At 36.9% G+C, this 25,278-nt stretch overlaps 1 protein-coding gene across 3 annotated transcripts; it reads right to left on the minus strand.

Annotated features, from left to right (window-relative positions):
- Nucleotides 1-1,797: 1,797 nt before the first annotated feature.
- LOC106057621 (protocadherin beta-14-like) lies at nucleotides 1,798-23,708 on the minus strand. Of its 3 annotated transcripts, XM_056019269.1 has the most exons (11): nucleotides 23,382-23,708; nucleotides 22,306-22,374; nucleotides 17,805-17,983; nucleotides 16,362-16,424; nucleotides 14,779-14,868; nucleotides 11,013-11,132; nucleotides 9,269-9,382; nucleotides 6,040-6,180; nucleotides 5,510-5,597; nucleotides 4,375-4,484; nucleotides 1,798-2,490 (listed from the first exon to the last, which is right to left on the minus strand). In XM_056019269.1, exons 1-11 carry the CDS (start codon nucleotides 23,479-23,481, stop codon nucleotides 2,092-2,094), a joined length of 1,473 nt encoding a protein of 490 aa, XP_055875244.1. In that variant the 5' UTR covers nucleotides 23,482-23,708; the 3' UTR covers nucleotides 1,798-2,091. The 3 variants fall into 3 exon arrangements, with proteins under 3 accessions (XP_055875244.1, XP_055875245.1, XP_055875246.1); XM_056019270.1 differs by lacking the exon at nucleotides 16,362-16,424; XM_056019271.1 differs by lacking the exons at nucleotides 22,306-22,374; nucleotides 23,382-23,708 and adding an exon at nucleotides 22,176-22,288.
- Nucleotides 23,709-25,278: the final 1,570 nt, after the last annotated feature.

The raw sequence follows: 25,278 nt of genomic DNA on the forward strand, positions 1-25,278 counted from the left end.
CTCGCTTTCTAAAGCACAACTCACACACACAAACATGTATACTTTTGACAAAAAGTGTGGACTCAGTCGGGGCTCAGTGCACGGGCTCAGGAGTACGACGTTTCCAGTAAGTGGAGTGTGGCTAAAGCCAACCTTATGTTATGTGAGAGTACATTTCATAGAAAACAACAGACAACACAGCAACTACACACGATATACACACAGACAACACACCAACTACACACGATATACACACAGACAACACAGCAACTACACACGATATACACACAGCAACTACACAGGATATGCACACAGACAACACAGCAACTACACAGGATATACACACAGCAACTACACACGATATACACACAGACAACACAGCAATTACACACGATATACACACAGACAACACAGCAACTACACACGATGTACACACAGACAACACACCAACTACACACGATATACACACAGACAACACACCAACTACACACAGACAACACAACAACTACACACAGACAACACACAAACTACACGCGTTCCTTAAGGTTCCCCAACCATCGGGCCATTTGAAAGGTCAACCTGCTAGGATTCCAAGCCACACGCTAAATCTTCATAGTTACTAAATGTCTATTGCACATTCTAATTAAAGAAACTTGTAGAAGTTGTCCTTACATGACAAGAAAAACAAAAGCCCTGGCAAAATGTTTCACGACATAAACTTCACAGGAGATCAAAGATTTTGAAGCACAATCGTTAAGATCGTTGGATAACTGCAAAGTTTCAACTTCATCCGATTTTGGATGGGGGAGAAATAGCTTGTTCAAACTTTTTACCAGAAAGAGTGAGTTGATAGAAGCTTTGTAAAAAGTCGATTGTGATCAAATCAGTTTCCGAAGACTAATCTCTTCTATTACTCCAACTGGAAATGGATGAGGCATCTTCACAATGTGGTTAAGGCACTTTGAAATTGATGATTGAAACAAAATTGTACTCTCAGTATTGTTATGCAATGATCATTGATTTTTACTTTTACAATGGAAAAATACCGTATTGGAAGTGGTGTGGATACAAAGTCCTGTTATCTCATAACATTAATTCATGAATGCTGGCAAGTAAATATATATTACAGAAAGAATAATAAAGCATAAAATAAATATAATTTAATATAACCAAGCACTTTCCCATTGATGACATATTTATTATTATTACAATTATTATTGTCATTAAAATATCGAACATGGCCCCAGAGGAATTCAAGCCTATGAGAGTAAATGCTACAGGAAATTGCTGGGTATCAGATACCAGGAAAAAAATAAATTTGTACTTTGACAAGTCAACACGGCTAGCAAAAAAGGAGGAACTCCTGAATACTGTGAAGAGACGAAAGCTGATCTGGTTCTGTCCTATTGTAAGACATGACTCACTGTTTAAAGTCATCCTACAAGGTACAGTGAAGGGAGCACGAAGAAAGGGTCGTCCAAAGAAAAGCTGGCTGGACAGAGTAAAAGAATGGACCGGCCACTCGTTTGATACTCTGCTAAGAATAGCTGCTGACCGGGAAAAGTTGATGGATAAGGTTACGCTAACAGTCACAGCAGCCCTACGACGTCAAGGGACAGATGGCGGTCTATCCTTTCTTATTCAATATATTTCTTGTAATGCTTCTTTATGGCAAGGAGTATTCCCGCTGAAGTCACGTGACGTAATGTTACAGCTCTTGACCAAATACAACATGAACTTTTTTCACTCCTCCTACGCATAAGAGTGTGCAAGCTTGTAGAGAAGAAGTAGAAAGCAATCAAAAAAACAAACGCAAAATAAGTTTTAATGTGTGTAATAAGATAAAGCTTCTAGGTTTTTTTTTCTAGCAATAAATGAGCATTACATTTAGGTTTCGTTAACAGAAGATTTAATCAACGACAATGTTCCTTTAATAGATGCGATAAACAAATAAACAAAGAGTAAAGTAATTCATAAAAGACAGAGGAAAATCTCGAATATATACATTTTTGGCCAATTGTTTCTAGAGATCTGTGTATTTGGAGATCTGTGTTTCTAGAGATCCATGTTTCTTACCACATTTATACATCAGCCTAGACCGCCTTCTGCTAATTACAGACGATACGTCTGGTCCCAAATGAGGGCGGCAAGGACACCCAATGACAATATCACTTCGAGGCTCCATGATTTGGAGGCATGACCCACGTTTTCCATTCTTGCCCTTGTGAGATCTTTTTGGTTGTCGTCGTCCCCTCCGCCCATGAGATACTGGCCCCATAGGTCCCCTGTACCTCCTCCCCCTACAGTACCAGCTCCTCCTCTGTCACCCTCACCTGCAACACGGCCCCCTTTATTGCCCGCACCTCTGGACTCACTCCCGCCTTTTTCGTCCCCCGTATTTTGGCCCTTTTCCTTGGCTCCGTCTATCTTCTGCCTGTACAAGATGGCGTCCATCGAGTTCACTTGCAAGGTTACAGTTGTATGCTGATTCAGAGATGACACTTCTTCAGCCTGATTAGAAAGAAAAGAAACAAACAAAAAACAGCAATAGCTATAGTGACTATAGGCTATACATTAATAATAACATAGTGTTTTTTAAAATCATCTTTCTAAATGATGTTTTTTTTAAATTTTCGTATAATTTCTTCTTCACTCATTGTTCTTCTTCTTGGTTCCAAATTCATCTTCTTGATTAATCTTGATTCATAATTCATCTTGTTTCATTGTTTATATTTTTTATTCATAATTCCTCTTCTTGATTAATAATTTAAATCTTAATTCAAGGTTTATCTTTTTGATTCATAATTCATCTTCTTGATTCATGGTTCATCTTTTTCATTAATCTTGATTATAATTCATGATCGTAATTTCTCTTCTTGTTTCATAGGTTATGTTTTTGATTTATTTTTTATCCTCTTGACTCTTAGTTCATCTACCTGACTTTTTTTTCTTCCTGATTCATAGTTTATATACTTGATCTATAGCCTATAGTGAAAACTGGCGAAAAATAAATAGCTGAGGACTTGGCAGAAGAAAAGCGGCTTAGAAGAAAATCAAGGCAACTCGCACTGGCTCCAGATGGAATAGCTAGCCCAGTACCCAGACGATCATGTCAAGCCCAGACAGGTCTCATAGGCCACACAAAAATGCTCAAAAGTGCAAAGCCCCTTAGCCAGATGACAAAAGTGATCATCATCATATCACGATGGACAAACTATAATATATATATATATATATAATTTTGGTACTTTGGGGCGCTTCCAAGTCCACCCAACTGTAATGGTTAACTGGCATTAGTTTAGGAAAAGTAAAGACGGTTGGTCGTTATGCTGGCCACATGACCCCCTAGTTAACCGTGGGACACAAAATAGATGACCTTTACACCGTCAGGGGGATATATATATATATATAATTTTGGTACTTTGGGGCGCTTCCAAGTCCACCCAACTGTAATGGTTAACTGGCATTAGTTTAGGAAAAGTAAAGACGGTTGGTCGTTATGCTGGCCACATGACCCCCTAGTTAACCGTGGGACACAAAATAGATGACCTTTACACCGTCAGGGGGATATATATATATATATAATTTTGGTACTTTGGGGCGCTTCCAAGTCCACCCAACTGTAATGGTTAACTGGCATTAGTTTAGGAAAAGTAAAGACGGTTGGTCGTTATGCTGGCCACATGACCCCCTAGTTAACCGTGGGACACAAAATAGATGACCTTTACACCGTCAGGGGGATATATATATATATAATTTTGGTACTTTGGGGCGCTTCCAAGTCCACCCAACTGTAATGGTTAACTGGCATTAGTTTAGGAAAAGTAAAGACGGTTGGTCGTTATGCTGGCCACATGACCCCCTAGTTAACCGTGGGACACAAAATAGATGACCTTTACACCGTCAGGGGGGGGGCGGTGGTCGAATGGTTAAGCGCTTGGCTTCCGAACCTGAGATCCTGTGTTCGAATCTCGGTGAAGACTGGGATTTTGAATTTCGGGAATCTTAGGTCGCCCCTGAGTCCACCCAACTCTAATAGGTACCTGACCTTAGTTAGGGAAAGTAAAGGCGGTTGGTCTGTGTTATTGATAACCGTTGGCCATAGAAACAGATGACCTTAACATCATCTGCCCCATAGAGTGCAAGGTCTGAAAGAGGACTTTACTTTTATATATACTTGATGATGATGTTGATGTGGCTATTAATGTTGTTGCTGATGATGTTGTTGTAGTTGCGTGATGTTGCTGTCTTTACTGCTGTTGTTGTCGATGTTGTTACTAATGTTATGGTTGTTTTTGTTTGTGTTACTAATGTTATTATGTATAACGGTATTGTGGTCTATTCACACTTTTCTTTTGTGCTCATTTCACAGGATCAGTTTTAACTGGCACCAACCTGAACAGTTAATGTTAAGCTCTTTAGATGGAAAACTTTAAGAGGCTTAATAACCATGACCTCAGCATTTTTAACATCTATTGATATGAATTCTGCATAGCCAGTTGGACCTGTAAAAAAAAATGCAAAGATCTCGGGGCATCTTATAGATTGTTTGAAAATATGTCTAATTGTATGAAAAAAAAAACTGCTTGCGTCTTTCGAAGTATTTGCGACAGACGGACGGACGGACAGACAGACCGCACAAAACTAAATGCGGCTTTTCTCTTTTCGAGGGCCGCTAAAAATACAAACTAAAACTATATTGTTACAACGTTTAAAAAATATAAATCAAAATATTTAGGAAAGAACCTAATAAGCCCTAATAGAGTCGCACCTGTTCTGTAAATGTAAGCCAGTGTTAATATGCAAATCCAACTTTGTATATATGCCAGTGACGCCTTATAAGTAAACTATAGTGAACTACGGTTCATGCTATCCAGCCCCCTTATGCTTCTCCACACAGTGTATGATAAAGTCGCACTGGGATGACGCCAATTGTAGCGACGCTTTGACCGAAGTAACTGTCATCTTTTTTTTTTATTTATTTATTTTTATTTATATCAACTTATTGTGTCTGTCTGTCTGGTACAAATGTTGAACGCGTTGTTTCTCCCACTTCCTATTCTCGGATCAAGTTTATTATTTATTATTTATTTTACCTAACAAAACATGAATCAATAAAAAAAAAAGATAACCAAATAGTCAATTAATTACTGGTAATAATTTTTTTATTCTAATACCAAAAGAGAAATTAATCCATCAGTATTAAAAGAAATGACTAAATATGTTGTTTACCCCCCCCCCCCATTAGATAATTAATTGAACACCTATTTCTCTCACTCTTTTTCTCGGATCTAGTTAAAAGTTTAAACAATCATTTATTCAATTTTTTTATTGAATCTAACAAAACATGAATCAATTGTTTAAAAAATTAACAAATTAGTCAATCAATTATTGGTAATTAATTATTTTGTTTGATATAGAAAAGGGAAATAAATTCTACATTATTTGTAAATATAGAGTTTTCCCCCTTATATAAGCCTTTTTTTAAAAAGTATTTTTATATTCAGTTAGTTTTGAATAGCCAACATACCTTTAGTGATAGTATACAGGATACTGTTCGCCGTAGTATCGCCATCCCTGGCTTGGATTGGGCCTGGTTCTATGTTCGGGATTATACCCTGTAACAAAAGCATTATTCAAGTGTCAAGGAGAAATCGTAAAACACTACAGAGAATGTGGTCCTTTTATAAAACCCTTTCTCCGTTCACATTGTGTTCAATTAGAGCGAAATGTAGGAGAAAATAGCGGCTGATTCATTAATCAATTTATAATGTCCATTATGTCCATAATGAATGCAGTCCATGATCTTGTAGTCTGCATCAGCAGTCATGGTTTTATATAACAGCGCCAGGATAAACGCTCATAGGAATCAAGACCATTGTGTACTTTACTTGGCTTATCTATCTATCTATCTATCTATCTATCTATCTATCTATCTATCTATCTATCTATCTATCTATCTATCTATCTATCTATCTATCTATCTATCTATCTATCTAACTATCTATCTATCTATCTATCTATCTATCTATCTATATATCTATCTATCTCCCATCATACACGATGATCATCTGGTACATTGACGAAGTAGGATGCTGGACACGAGCCCTCACACGGAGGAAACAGAAACACAGGTGGAGTATCATCGTCATCCAAAATGTCAATCGTCAAGTTTGCCTTGCCTCTCAGACCTCCATTGTCCTGTAACATACGTGATTGAACATTCTGTCATAAAGTTGATTGAACATAATGTCATATAGTTGATTGAACATAGTGTCATATAGTTGATTGAACATAATGTCATATAGTTGAGTGATCATAGTGTCATATAGTTGATTGTCATAGTGATTTCATAAAGTAATGACATAGTAAAGGCACTTCCAAGAGTTCATCAGATATGATTTAGTTGTGTTTAGTTGTTGTTTTTTTTTCTTTTCCAAAGGGTTTGTTTACATACGATGGGGGTTTCTTAGCTACTTAAATACCCACTGACACGAGTTCGTACATAAGACCAACAAATGTTAATGGCTTATAAGTTTGGGGTTGTTTCTTCAGTCTAAACCTCCTGCAGGACGAGATGCAAGGTTCAAACTCAGGAACATCCACATACATCCTAAGCTCATACTACACGCCCAGTAATTGTTCATCTTAAGTTGACAATGGAAATTACAATCCTCTCTCTAACTCTTTCATTTCAGCATTGTACCTTAGAAACTTATAGGGGAAAGACAAGACCTCTCTTGTAGAACTTATAGAGCGATTATTTTGCTCTTACTATGTTACATGTTAGACAAAAGGAACTACCTGAAGACATATAGTCCTTTTAAGACAAGTATTTTCTAGCTCTCCAGACAAATTCCTTGTTCTACTTTGTTCTACTTTGAACAACTATAAAGCTAAAACAAGAGTTTTCCCAGTGTGTGGCCAACCAAGTAGTCACTCTTTTCCCAACTATATACATCAACTGTCAAATTTCTTGAAAAATCGCTAGAAGGATTTTCGAGATATGTGACCGGTTTCCACCGTTTTCTTTTTTCACCCGATGAATTTGCAACATGATTAGAGGAATAGTAAAATATATTTCTGCAAAAAATTTCCTTTCAGATTTAACTCAAGCTGATATATTTATTTATTTTGCTTGCACCGAAGGAAAATTAAAACGTTCCATGTAAGATATACTGTGTAAGATATACTGTGTAAGATATACTGTGTAAGATATACTGTGTAAGATATACTGTGTAAGATATACTGTGTAAGATATACTAAGATATACAGAGCTGAGGACTACCGCCAAAATTATCTGTTTGATATATATATATATATATTTATAAATAGTGAAATCTGACTATAAATCTGACAACAAAAGTGAACATATTTTGCAGCTAAGATTTCTTATAAGCTGTACTGCACTTAACTTCTTGTTATGTTTTTACACAATCAACAATTGTCCTTTATATTTATAGTTTCACGGCTTGGACTATCTGTATATCATATCTAGGCGTTTCGAACCACGACTTTGATTTCTTGTAGACATTTTAGCTGTGCACTCAATCCTCTGTTGTGAATGTTCAAAACTACAAAAAAAGGTTATAAGGCTTATTTTTCCCAGTATATCCATAACGTTGTGGTTTGCTATGTTGAAGCTGTAATGTGGACTTCATATAAAGTTTAAGTATCAGGCACTAAAGATGTGGACAAAAATAAGTCTGAACTTGAATAGCCTTCGATATGAACTAAAAATTAACTTTAACGTCACGCAGTGGTTTTGATGTGGACTACAGACAGCCTAAATAGTGAGTAATAAAGAGAGCTTAGCTCCCTTTAGTTGTCAATATCAGTGCACCTATTTCCTACAATCCCCTCTTACTTTGTTGTCCTATTCTAGGGCACGTATATATAACTAGATACAGTAAAAGTCTATCTGTGGGTATAAAAAACTTAACGTTGGTTCTTGTTTTTACTTAAACGAAATAAATCGTCTTGAAATGAACATTTTTAAAGTACAAAAACATCAAACACACACACACACAAATGGTAGACAAATAACAGTTATATTGATGCTCATAGTAAATAAAGAGAATACACAGAGAGTTCAAAACTTCGAGTCAGAATTCAGAATGTCGTTGGAAGTCGGAAGAAACACGGTCATATAGCAATTGTAGGGAGATAGTTGTCTCAATGGTGACGTAGAAACATAACAGAATAACAGCAACACGTCTAAAGTACGTCTAAAGTAAGTCTAAAGTACGTCTAAAGTACGTCTAAAGTACGTCTAAAGTACGTCTAAAGTACGTCTAAAGTACCTCTAAAGTACGTCTAAAGTACGTCTAAAGTACGCCTAAAGTACGTCTAAAGTACGTCTAAAGTACCTCTAAAGTACGTCTAAAGTAGGTCTAAAGTACATCTAAAGTACATCTAAAGTACGTCTAAAGTACGCCTAAAGTACGTCTTAGAGAATGACAGGGCATACCTAACCGTAACGCCTCTAACACAGTATGATCAGAAAATGTCATTGGTCCAAGCAAAGGGAAATTTAGTTTGACTACAATTTTGTCCACCCCAGCAAGCATAGCTACAATAACAATAACAATATAGATGTAAAAATGAACAGTAATCACAGACATAATATACATACACACACACACAAACAGCGCTTTATGGATTAAGCTTCTAGGCAGGCTACTTCTCGGAGTCAAGTGACCGTGATACACCTGACTGAAAATTTGGATAAAGGAATTTTAAATCTTTCTGCTCTAACCTTTAACCTTTCATAGAGAGAAGCCGTCTCAGCCGACCACTTCGTCTATGTCTGATGTAACTGTGGTTTAATGGTTGCTAATTGTACTTTTATGAAATGGTAGGACATAACAGAACATAAACAACGCCTCTTAAGTACTTCTAAAGAAACAGCATCGCCCCTAATGTAACTTTTATGGAATAATAGGACATAGCAGAACAAAAAGGCACATTCCTCGTTCCATATGCTAGGACAAATGTGTACAAAATCTCCTTCTTCCCTAGTGTTATTAGAGCATGGAATGGGTTGTCTGAGCCAGCCAGGAAAACCAGTGACTTGGCAGAATTTTGGTCATTGGTTAACATGCATGACTAGATACATAATGCGTAGGACGTAATCATCTTCTTTTTTGAAATAACGTCTGTATTATATAAGATAAGATAAAACAACGCCTCTTAAGTGCCTCTGAAGAAAAAGCATCGACTCTAATGTAACTCTTATGGAATAAAAGCAACACGTCCAAAGTACATCTTAGGAAAAAATAATGCTTACCTGAACAACAACGATGCCTCTAAGGCTAGTGAAAAGTTCAAAGTCCAATTTCTTTTTAGTGACCAGAGTCCCCATCAAATAATTGGTGATATGCATATAATCGTTTAAGTAGATCTGACAACCATACATGAGAGGACATTAATAAATGAACAAAATGTAATTTTAGTGTCCCCCGAAAGGGGAATATTTTCTATTAGTTTTGTGTGGTCTGCCCGTCTGTCTGTCCGTCCTTCCCGTTTAGGTCTCGTTTGTCTTACTACGTCACTACTTTTACCGACGCTACAACAATACACAATATATTTGTCTAACAAAACTAACATACTCTGGCAATATATTTGTCTAACAAAACTAACATACTCTGGCAATATATTTGTCTAACAAAACTAACATACTCTCTAACAATATATTTGTCTAACAAAACTAACATAGTCTCTAACAATATATTTGTCTAACAAAACTAACATAGTCTCTAACAATATATTTGTCTAACAAAACTAACATACTCTCTTACAATATATTTGTCTAACAAAACTAACATACTCTCTAACAATATATTTGTCTAACAAAACTAACATAGTCTCTAACAATATATTTGTCTAACAAAACTAACATAGTCTCTAACAATATATTTGTCTAACAAAACTAACATACTCTCTTACAATATATTTGTCTAACAAAACTAACATACTCTCTAACAATATATTTGTCTAACAAAACTAACATACTCTCTAACAATATATTTGTCTAACAAAACTAACATACTCTCTAACAATATATTTGTCTAACAAAACTAACATATTCTCTAAACTAGTACATAGCAGCATATAAGTGGAGTAAAATTTAAAACAACAAATAATTAATAGTGTTTCTTTTTATTCACGACAATGACCTCACAAAGCAACAATACCATGAAAGATTGGTTGTAGAGGACCAAAGGAATGCATTTCCCACCCTTATAAAATTCGCAAGTCAAAATTAATAATGTGCTTTCAAAATAATTGACATGATCAATCTAAACAACTTTTAACAACGTAGAGAAGCCTAATTAGTTTGTTATACATTCTCCTTCATTATTTGTGCTCTTTTTTAATTTTAGCTCCACGCGGTTGCTGGTTTAAATACATTTAAGTAGGGCAACGTCTCGAGTCCGAGCATTCAGGATAAGGACAGTATTTCACTAGAAGGTAAACCCAGTTTCAGCTTGCATATTTGCCAGATCCAAAGCAGGCAAAGCTTTTGTCTGAATAGGGTCTATTTAACTCTATCTCTGCTAATTGACGATGCCAACGTTCATTTTATACTCCATTGAACTAAATTAATTTTTTGGATTTATAAACTTTAACGTGTGTTGTGTGTAAAAAGCATGCATTCCCCTTTAGTTCGATACCAAATAGAACATTCTCTGATAACAAACAAAAAAAAAGTAACATCAAGGATAGTGGGAAAAAAATGAGCAAATTGAATAATTCTATCGGAACGAGGAAAATAATTACAGAGAGAAAGAGTTAAGTTTTCCTATCGTCATCTTTGCCTATCTTGGGCAATGAATTTTCTTTGGGTCTCAAATAAGTGTCCCGCGACCATCCCAAGCAACGCATGATACAATCATTGTCATTTACGTACTAAAGTTATAAGATAAAAGATAATCATATCGCAGCGCCTTGGTACAGTTAGACTTTGACTATACACTGTTACGTGCTCCTGGCTAAATATCCAGAGGAAATGTCCGTCTGCAGCAACATACCCCAGGCCCTGACTCCAGGGAGGAAACATTAAATCCTTTGATTTCTTGTTCTAGAAATGTAACATCCTCATCAGTTGCCCACTCGGACAGTCGTATCACCTGTGTTCCAATATAGGCGTTCTTTAATGAAAAAGGAACAAAACATACATTAGCAAGGTGTTCACTTTCTAAAAATAACTAAAATACTCTCTAACACAAAGCGTTTAGCAAACTTCGTCAATAGGAGGACCATAGACTCATATGTAGTAGAGTCACTATTGCGGAATAGTTTGCTGGTACTTTTCATTTTCAATTTTTTTGCGCCGTAATAGTTAGACCTATTTTAAAACTAAAAGTATCTAGGCATTGCCCATCCATTTTCTGATAAAAATAGATGCCCAGTCTAGTTTTGCAACACATATTTAAATTTTACTTTCAAATCGACTGTGATATGGTCAGTCACAATTACGGAACAGGATTTTTTAAGAAGTCACAATTGCGGAACACGGTAAAAATGTCGGAACAAAGCACTTATTTTATTAGATAGGGAGGACAAAGCCTTTCAATCAGGATAGATTACAAATAAATAAATAAGTATTTAAAAAAAAAAAACAAAGATGTTAAAAAATAACTAGGCCAAAAATTGAATTTATTTAAAATATAATTAAATCATACTCAGTAAAAATAAATAAATTAATAAATAAATATTTTGTACCAATAGCTAGGGTCTATTATATCTGCCGGACGGAGGACACGCCCTAAAAAGGAGGACATGTCTTCTTTTTGCCGGACGTCTGGTAATCATAAATTCTATAGTATATGTAATATTATTCTCTTAACGTTTTTAAATGTGTGTACACTAATACAAACTCATATTAAAATTCCGATAATCTAAATTACTCTGTGAATATGAAGCTAAATGCGCAAGTCAAATAAACAACATCTATAGTGTTTCACAATTGTGACTATCTTCAAAAAGGTAAAAACTGGGTAAACACCTCCCAATTTTTTAAAAAAATTCAATTCCTGGTAAATGTCGATGAAATAATGTTTTCCACATCTATTTATAAACCGAAAATTAGGTGTATCATGCAGGTGACGGTCATTATCATTTTTAAAAAGCCTTGAGCCCTGGCCTATGCGGTTCTCCTGGTAGCCCTACGTGAAAAATAATGGACGATTCCACACCTGTCAACTTTAACCTGGAATCAAAATTAATCTTCTGCTGTGAAAGGAAAACCCTTATATTGGAAATGTAGAGACATGGACCATGCGCAGTACCATTACAGTAGTTTAGCAGAAAATTTCAAAATAAAGTAGATTTTAACTAATTTCGACGAGCTGTTCCGCAAACATGCCTGTTCCGCAATAGTGACTCTACTATATATTGTATCTAGACTGGACATGGACATCTTTTAAATCTACATAACTTGTTGTAAACAAAAAAATTTAAAGTTGAAAGAAGGCGTTCTTTTGTAAAGTTACAAGATGTAAAGTTTTTTTCAACCCTAACCTATGTAACGTATAGTTTAATTTTTAGATCTAGATCTAGTAATTGAACATTAAAAATAAGAGTGTTCTTGTCTCATAATTATTATTTTGCAATTTTTAGATATATAATCTAGAAAGATCTAGGTAATCAATCTATTTAAATGTACATATGATGATTAAAATCAACAGACATGAATTATTTCGATCTAGGATTTTTGAAACATTATCTCAAAGGAAACTAACAGGAAATGGCTTTGTTTCATATATTTGCGTGAATATATAGTCCTGTGATTAATAGCCCATTCTACAGAAAATCCAAGAAATGATTTTGCATTATTTCTAAACTTTGAAAACTAAAGATCATTACTTTTCTAAGACAGAATAGATTGATTGGGGCGACTTCCCATACAGCTTCAAAAAGAGCTACGTAGCCTACATAAAAATCGATATATATAGGTGTTTGAATCGATCAATCGCGGATAAAAATGTTTTCCCATTTCCAGTCTAGATGCCATATATATACGTCTATGAGGAGGACACATTGTCCTTTTTTTTGTCGGGGTTCATGTCCTCAGTCCGACAGCCATTGGTCTAGTATTTCAAAATGTCCGACTTTCAGCCCTTCACTGTGTCTACTGAAATATCATTTTATCAATCCATCGAATTCGGTTCTTCTGATCTTCTGGTTAATTCAGAGCTGCTCAACAATTCTCATAAAAAGATGAGTTTTCCTCTGATTTCATTTGATTTCATTTGATTTCATTTGATTCCCGGACATGAAGTGAACGTTGTAAATAGATCCACGCTTTATGGACTTGGGAGAAATACGCTCAATGGACTTGGGAGAAATACGCTCAATGGACTTGGGAGAAATACGCTCAATGGACTTGGGAGAAATACGCTCAATGGACTTAGGGAAATACGCTCAATGAACTTGGGAGAAATACGCTCAATGGACTTGGGAGAAATACGCTCAATGGACTTGGGAGAAATACGTTCAATGGACTTGGGAGAAATACGCTCAATGGACTTGGGAGAAATACGTTCAATGGACTTGGGAGAAATACGCTCAATGGACTTGGGAGAAATACGCTCAATGGACTTGGGAGAAATACCTTCAATGGACTTGGGAGAAATACGTTCAATGGACTTGGGAGAAATACGCTCAATGGACTTGGGAGAAATACGCTCAATGAACTTGGGAGAAATACGCTCAATGGACTTGGAAGAAATACGCTCAATGGACTTGGGAGAAATACGCTCAATGGACTTGGGAGAAATACGCTCAATGGACTTGGGAGAAATACGTTCATGGACTTGGGAGAAATACGCTCAATGGACTTGGGAGAAATACGCTCAATGGACTTGGGAGAAATACGTTCAATGGACTTGGGAGAAATACGTTCAATGGACTTGGGAGAAATACGCTCAATGGACTTGGGAGAAATACGCTCAATGAACTTGGGAGAAATACGCTCAATGGACTTGGGAGAAATACGCTCAATGGACTTGGGAGAAATACGCTCAATGGACTTGGGAGAAATACGCTCAATGGACTTGGGAGAAATACGCTCTTTGACTCAAGAGTTCTTTAAAATGTGAGTACAGCTCAAAATGTTTTCGCAAATTTTTAACTTAATAAACTAGTTTCACAAATATTGCTTCAATTTGGGAGAAATACGCTCAATAGACTTGGGAGAAATACGCTCAATAGACTTGGGAGAAATACGCTCTTTGACTCAAGAGTTCTTTAAAATGTGAGTACAGCTCAAAATGTTTTCGCAAATTTTTAACTTAATAAACTAGTTTCACAAATATTGCTTCAATTACCTACTTCAGGAAGTACATTGTAAGCTTTTTAGTATTCTCTAGCAGTGTTTGACTGTGTTTTCATGAATGCAATGCAATCCGATTCCCTAATGGACGTTTTCGTAGAGTGCAGTTCAGTGACAGGTTGTAAGGCCGGCTCTAGAAACGGGAAATCGGGTATTGGAAGCTATACATTTTTAACCCCGAACTTTTGACATAAGATCATCAAACCAGAGCTGGGCGTCAGATACTTTAACCTCTGCAGATGGGAAAATGACGTTGCAAAAAAAGGCGAGGGCTGACTATTGGTGGCCATTGTTACCTCTAATTAACATTATTCTGTGTATTAATATTGAGGCTTGAAAAGGGCAGAGGCCTTTACAAAAATCCTTCCCAGGTCATTCGCTTACTTAGATCCTATATTAAAAGCCATTAGGGTTAGGCCCATTCTCTACAGCCGCAATCCTGTCATGCGCTTAACCCTTACCTCTCTGACTTGAACTGCGAAACTGGAAGTGTGAAACCTTGGACTGAACTCATTCTTCTCGAGGATGTTAATCATCATGTTATGGGTTAACTGAAATAGGAGAAACGCATTACGGCATGAACCCTTTCTCTCTGTCCTATATAGGTAAAGATTACAGAGAGCTCAGACGAGTTATATTAATTTACCGATTTAAAAACACAGTGACACAAACAGATAAATCGAAATTAGATTGTGGAAAAAAAAATCAACAACAGACGCGGCCCCCAACATCGATCTGGGTCTGGCTCGACTCTCTAGAGGAATGGCTTCGTCAATGAGGGCTCAAGAGTTCAGGATGTCGCTGAGCCCAATTATCTGTTTGGTCCCTGATAGTACCGTAGTTGGGCAAACTGAATGCGTTTCGACGCTGTGCTGGCTACATGATACATCCTTTAATTATCGTTCGTAGAACTTTATACTATCATACGCCCAACTAACCGAAGTGTCTGAAACAGGTATATATAGAGAGGCGCAGTGTCCGAGGGGTTCCGAGGTCAAATCCTGGTAAAGACTGGGATTTTTTTCATTTCGGGATCTTTGGGCGCCTCTGAGTCCACCCAGCTCTAATGGGTACCTGACATTAGTTGGGGAAAAGTAAAGGCGGTTGGTCGTTGTGATGGCCTTATGACACCCTCGTAAACGGTAGGTCACAGAATCAGATGATGTTTACATCATCTGCCCTATAGACCACAAGGTCTGAAATGGGAATTTTACTTTTATAGATATCTATCTATCTATTATCTATCTATCTATGTATCTATCTATCTTATCTATCTATCTATCTATCTATCTATCTATCTATATCTATCTATCTATCTATCTATCTATCTATCTATCTATCTATCTATCTATCTATCTATCTATCTATATATATATATATATATATATATATATATATATATATATATATATATATATATGTATATGTATATATTGCTTTTTCTGCCATCTAGATATATAGCTATATATCTTTCTTCCTGGAAACGAACCAGTATATATATATCCTATTTAGATCTTGTTCATCCTTAGTGGTTAAAGATGATCACGTTTCTTATTTCCTATGAATACGAAGATGTATATACAGTCCAATCCTCGCTTTAAAAGACCAGCCGCATACGTGGCATAGGTAAGTACGGTCATTTGCAGATGGGCCTGCTTCAGCTGTCAGCGTTTTGTTTGTGCGGCGCTCTTTCACGCTGGCCACTCTTCTTGCTTCATATCTCGTGACTCCGAGACTCACAGCTTCAAGCCACGAGGAGCGATCGAGAGCTAGTGCTTCCCAGCAGTCAATGTCAATATCACAATATCACGAACCAGAGGAGCTCCATTTACCGAATAGCTCTCGTGAATGTTCGGTTTAAATGGTCCTATAATTGAAGGATAAGTTCAGCTAGGTTAATTTATGGTATTTTCGTAAAACGTTTGTCTTCATTAAAACGAATGATGCTATTTCATTGTGTGTCATTAAACGGCATCCATTGCATCAATATATAGGAACATAACAGAAAGACAAATAGTAAGCAAAATGTAATTCGTTTCGTTACCGGCTTAGTGTACATATTTGATTTGCAAGTCAGCTTGATATAGACAGTCTTCCATTCGATATTCTAGTAAGAAAGACGAAGCAAAACATCATCGTTAATGTCATTTGAGGTAACGATTAGAGACGGATAGGCCACACCCTAAATATTTTTAACCATAACACCTTCGATTTTTAAAAGTGTAGCATAGCTCAGTGGCTAGAGTGTCGGCTTTTTATCTCGGAGGCACGAGACCTCGAGTTTCAGCTTTTTTTTTTTTTTAAACTTCTTTCCCCCACCGTCAAAAAAAAAAAAATAAAAGCCCACAAAAGTGCGTGGACCAAAGTGCACTGTGCATATTAAGAGTATGAAAATTGCTCTAAGCAAACACAGCAATAAAGATATCTAAAGTCGAATACAATTCTTATTGTTAGTCTAGGTCTATTAAAATTAATTACATCATCGATTCAAAATAATTGTTACAATTTCCCTTAATACATTATATATGTTTTTATATAAATATAATTTCACTAATATAAGCTCGTTTTAAAAATATATTTTACTTGCTATAGCATCACTGAGCATTACTTTATTTGAAAAACAACATTATAATGCCAACTAAAGATAAGGGACTTCATGATGCTGATATATCTAGATAGTGTAGATTGCTAGGAACACTATGAAAACATTATAATGCCTAGATGTAGAGCATGTACACATAGAATGATGCTGATATATCTAGATAGTGTAGATTGCTAGGAACACTATGAAGACATTATAATGCCTAGATGTAGAGCATGTACAAATAGAATGTTGCTGTCAAGGCAATGAGACATAACGATGTTGTCAAATACGCGGTGGCTGAGTGGTTAAACGCTCAGCTTCCGAAACTTAGGTCCTGGGTTCGAATCTTGGTGAAGACTGGGATTTTGAATTTCGGGATTCTTAGCGCGTCCCTGAGTCCACCCAATTCTCATGGGTACCTGACTTTAGTTGGGGAAAGTAAAGGTGGTTGGACGTTGGGCTGGCCACATGACACTCTGCTCGTTAACCATTGGCCAAAGAAACAGATAACCTTAACATCATCTGCCTCATAGATCGCAAGGTCTGAAATGGGAAACTTCACTCTTTTTTTTACCAATGCTGTGAAACATCATGATAACGTCATTGCTATGAAACTTCATGATGACGTCAATGCTATAAACATCACTATGTTGTCAATGCTATAAAACATCATGATGTCGTCAATCTTATGACATATCACGTACTTGTCAATGCTATAAAACATCACGGTGTTGTCAATGGTATAAAACATCACGATGTTGTCAATGGTATAAAACATCACGATGTTGTCAATGCTTCGAGACCTGACATCAATGACCTGATACATCACGATCCCGCCAATACTAAGAAATATCTCGATGTTTGGATCTACATGAGACTTTTAAAACATTTTTAGCAGCCTACCCATGTCCTTTTTATATACTCAAGATCCAGTGCCCTGGTCAGCGACAAGGTGTAGAACACCAAAATCTTATTGCCATAAGCGGTAAGATTAAAAAAAGGTAGCAGCACTTTCTGTGGTTCAATCAAGAAATCCAGTGTCCAGACAAAGTCCCCTGGTGTTGTTTTCAATAACTCTGTACCTAAAATTAAAAAAAACAAAATGCAACTTCGGTACTACTAAAAATAAATAAACGAGGATTTATACTACATGACCTTTGTGACCTTTCTGAATTCGCGGACACAAATGTGTTTAGCATTGATTTAATATGACCAATACTGTGGATAATGATAAACAATAACAACACCATCATTATCATCTTTGTTGTCATTATCAGCATCATCATACTCAATTAGAGAGAGGGTTTGAGAGGCTGAGATTTGACTCTACATCTTGGAGTCCCCTCCTCCTTCTCATCATCCTCTTTCATCATCAAAGTTTAGGGGCTGAAAACTGTTTCTACTCGTCTCGAGTTAACCCTGAAGGAGAAGCCTGTGTATGTGTCTACTGTTGAAGCGTTTGGCTTTTTGGAACCTAGGGTGCATCATGGTCTAATCCGTTGAAGACTAGACTATGGTTTTGAAATTCGAAATTTTCAGTTAAGGTTTTCGAATGCCTTTATGAGATAGACCCATGACTCCTAGGCCTGGAGATAGCAGGTATTGTCAATGTTTGGATTACAAAGAAAAATTCTAATTTTGAACTACACAAGAAGTCACGTACAATATTAGTGAAGCAGGACGTTTTGACGCCGCCGTTTTGGCGCCGCCGTTTTTGCGCCGCCGTTTTGGTGCCGCCCTTTTTGGCGCGAATGTCGTTTTGGCGCCGCCGTTTTGGCGCGAAAGTCGTTTAGGTGCGAGACGTTTTGGCGCGAAATACATTATGTACGTTTATTGTATTAATTCTTTTAAAAGAATTATTCATATCTATGTTTTGCATGAGTGTTTGTGTTAAGACATGTTTTTCACGTACTGAATGTAAATGTGTGTTTGTTTTTCACATCATTTTCTTTAATAAACATTTTGCCTTGTGTATGTGTGTTTATTAAGAGGCACCCTTTTAATTAAAAACAAAAATAAAAAACAAAATGAAACGATGATAGACTAAAAATTGATGCAATTATTTGTTTACATTAACATTGGTTTATTTGATGACTGTAAGGTATCTCCAGCTCTACATACTAAACACTTGCTAATAATAAGTAAAAATATAATACATGTACCATGTTTCTCAAAATACTTTAAGTTAAGTATACATAGACACCATGGTTATTTGCCTAAGTCACTGGAATTCAAGGGTTCATTACAAAGTTGTGTGCATTGAGTCCATTGAGGTATTCAATGATGTTCCTCTGTTGATAAGTTTGTACAATTACATTGATTCTTTTGTCTGTGTCAATATACTTTTTTCGTTTAGAAGGCGGCTGGTCTCCCCGGATATATTGTTCATATATAAGGTCACGGCCTTTCTGGACAGCTCGTATTCCATCAATGAATTTCCATATGGATGGGTGGCTCATTCCAAACTCGGCTTGTAGTCGCTGATGTGCTGCTTCCGCAAAATTGTTTGTTTGATTATCCCCATTTAGTGTTCTCTGATAGACAGACCACATAGGAGGAGGAAACAGAGCACATCGGGGACGTCAAGTGGAGTGCTAGAAACAGATTATCGTCTTACGCGTGAGAGAGGGGAGGGTGGAGGAAAGAGTATATACAAGGAGTGAAATGTGAGCAGAAGAGAGGGGGCGGGATAGGTGTCACTGGTAATGACCATTCCCAAGGAGATGATCGCCAGACGCATGACGCCAACGACCAGTGCTCGGTCCTGGTCTTGTCTTCATTTGTTTAACTCTACCTGCGTCAATGCGAGATGTGTCACCCAAATCACCCCTACCCAATTTGTCAAAATATATCTTTTCACTTTAGCGTTTGTACTGACCACATTCCGTGTCTTGATCTTTACTATGTGTGGAGTTATTGTCGTCATTCAGTGTAATAGAGCTTTAGATGTTAACATGGTTTTTGTTATATTAAAGTGTGATACTTAGCTAGTTCGTATATTACACTGATGTCAAATAAAAAAAAATCCTTTTGGAAAGAAATCCAAAAAATGTCATCCAGTGCGATTAGCAGAACTCACATATAGCTTGTCATTACCATTCAGGAATCTGACTTATTATAGGCCTATATTCATGAAATAAGCAAAACCTTTATAATTAAAAAAAAACAACTATTCGCCGAACGGTGTTAGAATTCATACTATACATACAATATTATGGTAGAGTGAAATAAACATTGTTATAAAAGCTACGTGCTTATTAATTATCGTCAAATGATATTTCGCGCCATAACGTCCCGTCGCCAAAACGGCTCGCGCCAAAACGTCCCGTCGCCAAAACGGCGGGGCCAAAACGGCGTCGCCAAAACGGCGTCGCAAAAACGTCACGTACCGCAATATTAGGTATCAAAACCCAAGGTTCAGGGTGCACCTAGACTTGGCAAATTGCTGCCTTGTCTGCATTTGCTCTGAGTTTCCTGGCTTGTCACTTTCTGTTTGCTGTCGGCTATCCTCTACTCTGCACGCGACGTTTTGGTGACTGCCGTTTTTTGGCTATGGCCGTTTCGGAGCGTGGAGTTTTATCGATGTTTTGGAAAAGACACAACTTTGTATACTTAACATGTTTTTTTTCCTATACAAAAGAAAAGGTATATTTACAAAGGACCCCAAAAAATCATTTTTATTAAATTTAGACATTTACCGAATAAATAAAACAATCTCTGACAAATCAGATTTTTTTCTGAGAACTCATGAAGCTTCTCCTCCACTTCATACATTTGGACATTTCAGGGAGAGAACCCTGCACTACCAGGTTATGCTATTACAGCTTAGATCGGGGGATAGTTTGACCTAACCTACGTCCCTCATCTTTTATTAGAGAAGTTTTTGAGAGGGGAAAAACGTCCTTTAAAAAAAAAATCAACTAACAAGAGACAGACCTAAATTGTGGAAACTGACCTCTCATTATCTCAATATACATATATTCCTAAAATACATTCATTGAAGTATGTAACGAGATCTCAGCAACTGCCGTGAGGATTCGCGTAATATTTTCTAAATAAGTAGTTCTTGTTTTTAGGTGATGTCGGTTCCGACCTTAGGCATAGGCAAATAAGGCAGCCGCCTAGGGCCTCCGATTGGTGGGGGGGCCTCGCACTGGACTCAAAAAAATAATTTTTAGAGAAGAAATAACGAAACTTGTGCCCAATGTTGTAGTAGGAGTCACTATGTTTTTCATAAATTGCGTTATTTTATTTTTCGCTGTTTATTTTTTTATTTTTCGTTTGGGACTACCATATTCATTTCGCATAGGGCCTCCAATTATCTAAGGCCGGCATTGGTGTGTGTGAGAACATTCTGTTTCATAGGTTCGTGGCGGTAGGGACTATTTAATGTGAAAAAAGTGTGTGTATAAGGCGCATCACTAGATACCGATGTAAAAACGAATTCTATAATTGTCGCAAAAAATTGAAGTGTACGGAGTGGACTGAATTACGAGAGTGGTGTCCCTTTCTAGTGGTGTCCCTTTCTAGTGGTCCCTTTCTAGTGGTGTCCCTTTCTAGTGGTGTGCCTTTCTAGTGGTGTCCCTTTCTAGTGGTGTCCCTTTCTAGTGGTCCCTTTCTAGTGGTGTGCCTTTCTAGTGGTGTGCCTTTCTAGTGGTGTCCCTTTCTAGTGGTGTGCCTTTCTAGTGGTGTCCCTTTCTAGTGGTGTGCCTTTCTAGTGGTGTCCCTTTCTAGTGGTGTCCCTTTCTAGTGGTGTGCCTTTCTAGTGGTGTGCCTTTCTAGTGGTCCCTTTCTAGTGGTGTCCCTTTCTAGTGGTGTGCCTTTCTAGTGGTGTCCCTTTCTAGTGGTGTGCCTTTCTAGTGGTGTCCCTTTCTAGTGGTGTGCCTTTCTAGTGGTGTGCCTTTCTAGTGGTGTCCCTTTTTAGTGGTGTCCCTTTCTAGTGGTGTCCTTTTCTTAGTGGTCTTGCTTTGTTTGTTGTTTACATTAAGTACTTTTGTTTTTGGTGGTTTATTTTGAGGCCTACTCTTTTTCCTACTTCACTTAAAGCTGCGACCTTTTCTGGCATATCTTGTAGTCTGTGCGATAATAAGGCTATGTCAACTGCAGCTTAGAAAATAGATCTAGAAATATCTGGTTAAAGAAATAGATTTCTGAAAATAAAAAAAACGGTTTATTTTTTAATGTATGCGTGAATTTGTGTGTTAAGACCAGAAGATACGTAGAATGCCAGTGTTGTAAAAACTGGACATTTTCAAAATTTAAGCCAATGCCTACCGAATTGAGGACAAGACCCCAAAAAGGAGAACATGTCCTCCTTTAGCCGGATGTCTAGTAACTCGACTCAGTGATCAACGATCCCAGCTTTGAACTCTCAAACATTCGTTCAGCTCAACTTGGTCCTTACCTTCGCCGTCGATTTCCGTAATTGTTAAGTTATAGGGGAGAGTTTCTGCCACGTTACACGGATTTTCATCTGTATCAAGAAACATAAGGGAAAAGTTTAAACATACAAAAATATTTTTTTTCTATATATAACTTATAGAATATTTTGCTCTTTTGAACTAATGAATGTTAGATTTAAAAAAGAATGGAATGGAAACCTTCTGCTACATACCTCCCTTCCCTACCAACAAAAATATTAGATTGGACCAAAGTGCACTGCGCATGCTAATAGCATTGTCGTCTGGGGCTTAGTGAACGCAGACATGAAATAGAAACATTAGATAACTCTTTCACACAAGTTCGAATTCAGGTCGTTCCCTTTATTTTTTAAAAATACATTTAGAAAGCGATCACCCAGATTCATCGCTCTTTCTCCCCCGCCCCTTTCCAACTGGTCCAGACAAGTGAGAGGATGATAGCATATTGAGAAAGCTAAAAGCATGACATTGCGCTAAACAAAAAAAAAAGTATTTCTAATCACACAGATATATTATTGTTAGTCTAGATTTATTACTAATTTAATTACATGACTGATTCAAACTATTTGATACATTTAATATAAGCTTTGTTTTTTTTTTTAAGTTTTTTATTTTTATTTTGCTTGTTAGGTTTATGGGCAACAATTATTGAAGGGCCAAAAAACAACAACATAAAATTTAAGTCCCTCTTAATTTCATTTCATCTTGCAGGAAAAACTAATTTTCAGCCCAGAGAAGCACGGGTATAAGTAATACTCTGAATGGCGAACGAGGCTAGAGAATTATTGTACTACTAGTTAATAGGATAAGTTTGAATGTTTTGGAAAGTCAAGGGTATAGATCCGTATAGAGATGAGCGTGAAACAGTAAACATACGCATTGAAGATTAACGGAATAAATTTTAAAAGACTGACGAAGACACGGACATTTTAGTCTTTAAACAGACAAAAATTATAATGTCATGATGTAGACAGATAATGTCGATGGATTCGATACAAATATTTGAAAATCTTGATCTAGTACTAGACGATGATCTAGAATCTAGATCTACACTACTTACATTTTGCGACTATTGGAAGTACTAAACTGGTCACCAGAAGACAAATAAACAGAGAGTTTACTTCTCTTAAGTTTTCAAATAGATCTACCATACTTATCATCTACCATACTTATATAACTAATACTAGCTATAGCAGAAACAATTATCTTCCTGTCTCTCTGGTATGACTGTCCAGTGTGCTTGATGTTGGTAGACTTAGAATGTTGAGTTAGATCTAATCACCGTGCAAATGTACGCCACATTAGTCGTCGACTTTACTGCCAAAAACAATGGACGCAATGCACAACGCAACTATTCATAGCTTGGCTTCCATCGACTTCTGGTAGTGTTTTCCCAAAGTTCCGTTCATATTTAGTGCATCATTCACATCTCAAGGGAACTTCGATTAGAGATAGGTGCTCGATTCATCTCGTATTCCTGCTTCCATTATAATTAGATGTTTGGCTCATCAGAGTTTGGTGCTTGGCTTATCAATCTTTGGTGCTTGGCTCATTAGAGCTTGATGCTTGGCTCATCAGAGTTTGGTGCTTGGCTTATCAAACTTTTGTGCTTGGCTCATTAGAGCTTGATGCTTGGCTCATCAGAGTTTTGTGCTTGGCTCCTCAGAGTTTGGTGCTTGGCTTATCAAACTTTTGTGCTTGGCTCATTAGAGCTTGATGCTTGGCTCATCAGAGTTTGGTGCTTGGCTCCTCAGAGTTTGGTGCTTGGCTCATCAGAGTTTGGTGCTTGGCTCGTCAGAACTTGGTGCTTGGCTTATCAGAGTTTGTGCTTGGCTCATCAGAGTTTGGTGCTTGGCTCATCAGAGTTTGGTGCTTGGCTCATCAGAGTTTGGTGCTTGGCTCATCAGAGTTTGGTGCTTGGCTCATCAGAGTTTGGTGCTTGGCTCATCAGAGCTTGGTGCTTGGCTCGTCAGAACTTGGTGCTTGGCTTATCAGAGTTTGTGCTTGGCTCATCAGAGTTTGGTGCTTGGCTCATCAGAGTTTGGTGCTTGGCTCATCAGAGTTTGGTGCTTGGCTCATCAGAGTTTGGTGCTTGGCTCATCAGAATTTGGTGCTTTAAATTTCGTTCACATTTTTAATTCTTACTATTAGCTCACTATCGTCATAGTTTTTAAAAAAATGGAATCTTTTGTTTTTAATTACTTTTCATTATCATAAAAACACATTTCTTGTTCCATATGATAGGACAAATGTGTACAAATACTCCTTCTTCCCTAGTTTTATTAAAGCATGGAATGGGTTGCCTGAATCAGACAGAAAAACAAACGACTTGGCAGAGTTTAAGTCTTATATTATCTTATACTAAATTGACCTTGGACGTTGGACATCTTCTTTTTAAAAGTAACGTCTGTATTTTTTAAGATAAGAAGATCAGATATCGAGCGGATATTTCAAACATAGACTCAACACATTTTATTAACATTTCAGAAAGATCATTTCATTAATTTGTGATTTCATAAACAAAAATTATTTAATAATAATAATAATAATCTTTATTATTCGTAATGAAATCTGTCTTACAATTTGTGCATTACACCTAACAAAACATTATAACTATAGAAAACCAAAAATATGCATTCACACTAGACTCACTCATAATTTACATGCGAAACGTTTATATCAGATAGGGTTAAAGCCTAGTGTTATTTCTATGAGACTCAAAGGAAACATATGCTAGGACAGATTGTACAATGCTTCTTCTTACTTGTGCTGTTAGAGCATGGAATGGGTTGCCTGAGCTAGCCAGGAAAACCAGTGACTTAGCAGAATTTAGGTCATTGGTTAATATGCATGACTAAATGTATGACGCGTAGGACGTAATCGTCTTCTTGTTTGAAGTAACGTCTGTGTTATATAAGATATTGTATTTTCTCATTATTGAATATCATATCCCATTA

The sequence above is a fragment of the Biomphalaria glabrata genome, chromosome 2 (assembly GCF_947242115.1).
Source record: "Biomphalaria glabrata chromosome 2, xgBioGlab47.1, whole genome shotgun sequence".
NCBI classification, from domain to species: domain Eukaryota; kingdom Metazoa; phylum Mollusca; class Gastropoda; family Planorbidae; genus Biomphalaria; species Biomphalaria glabrata.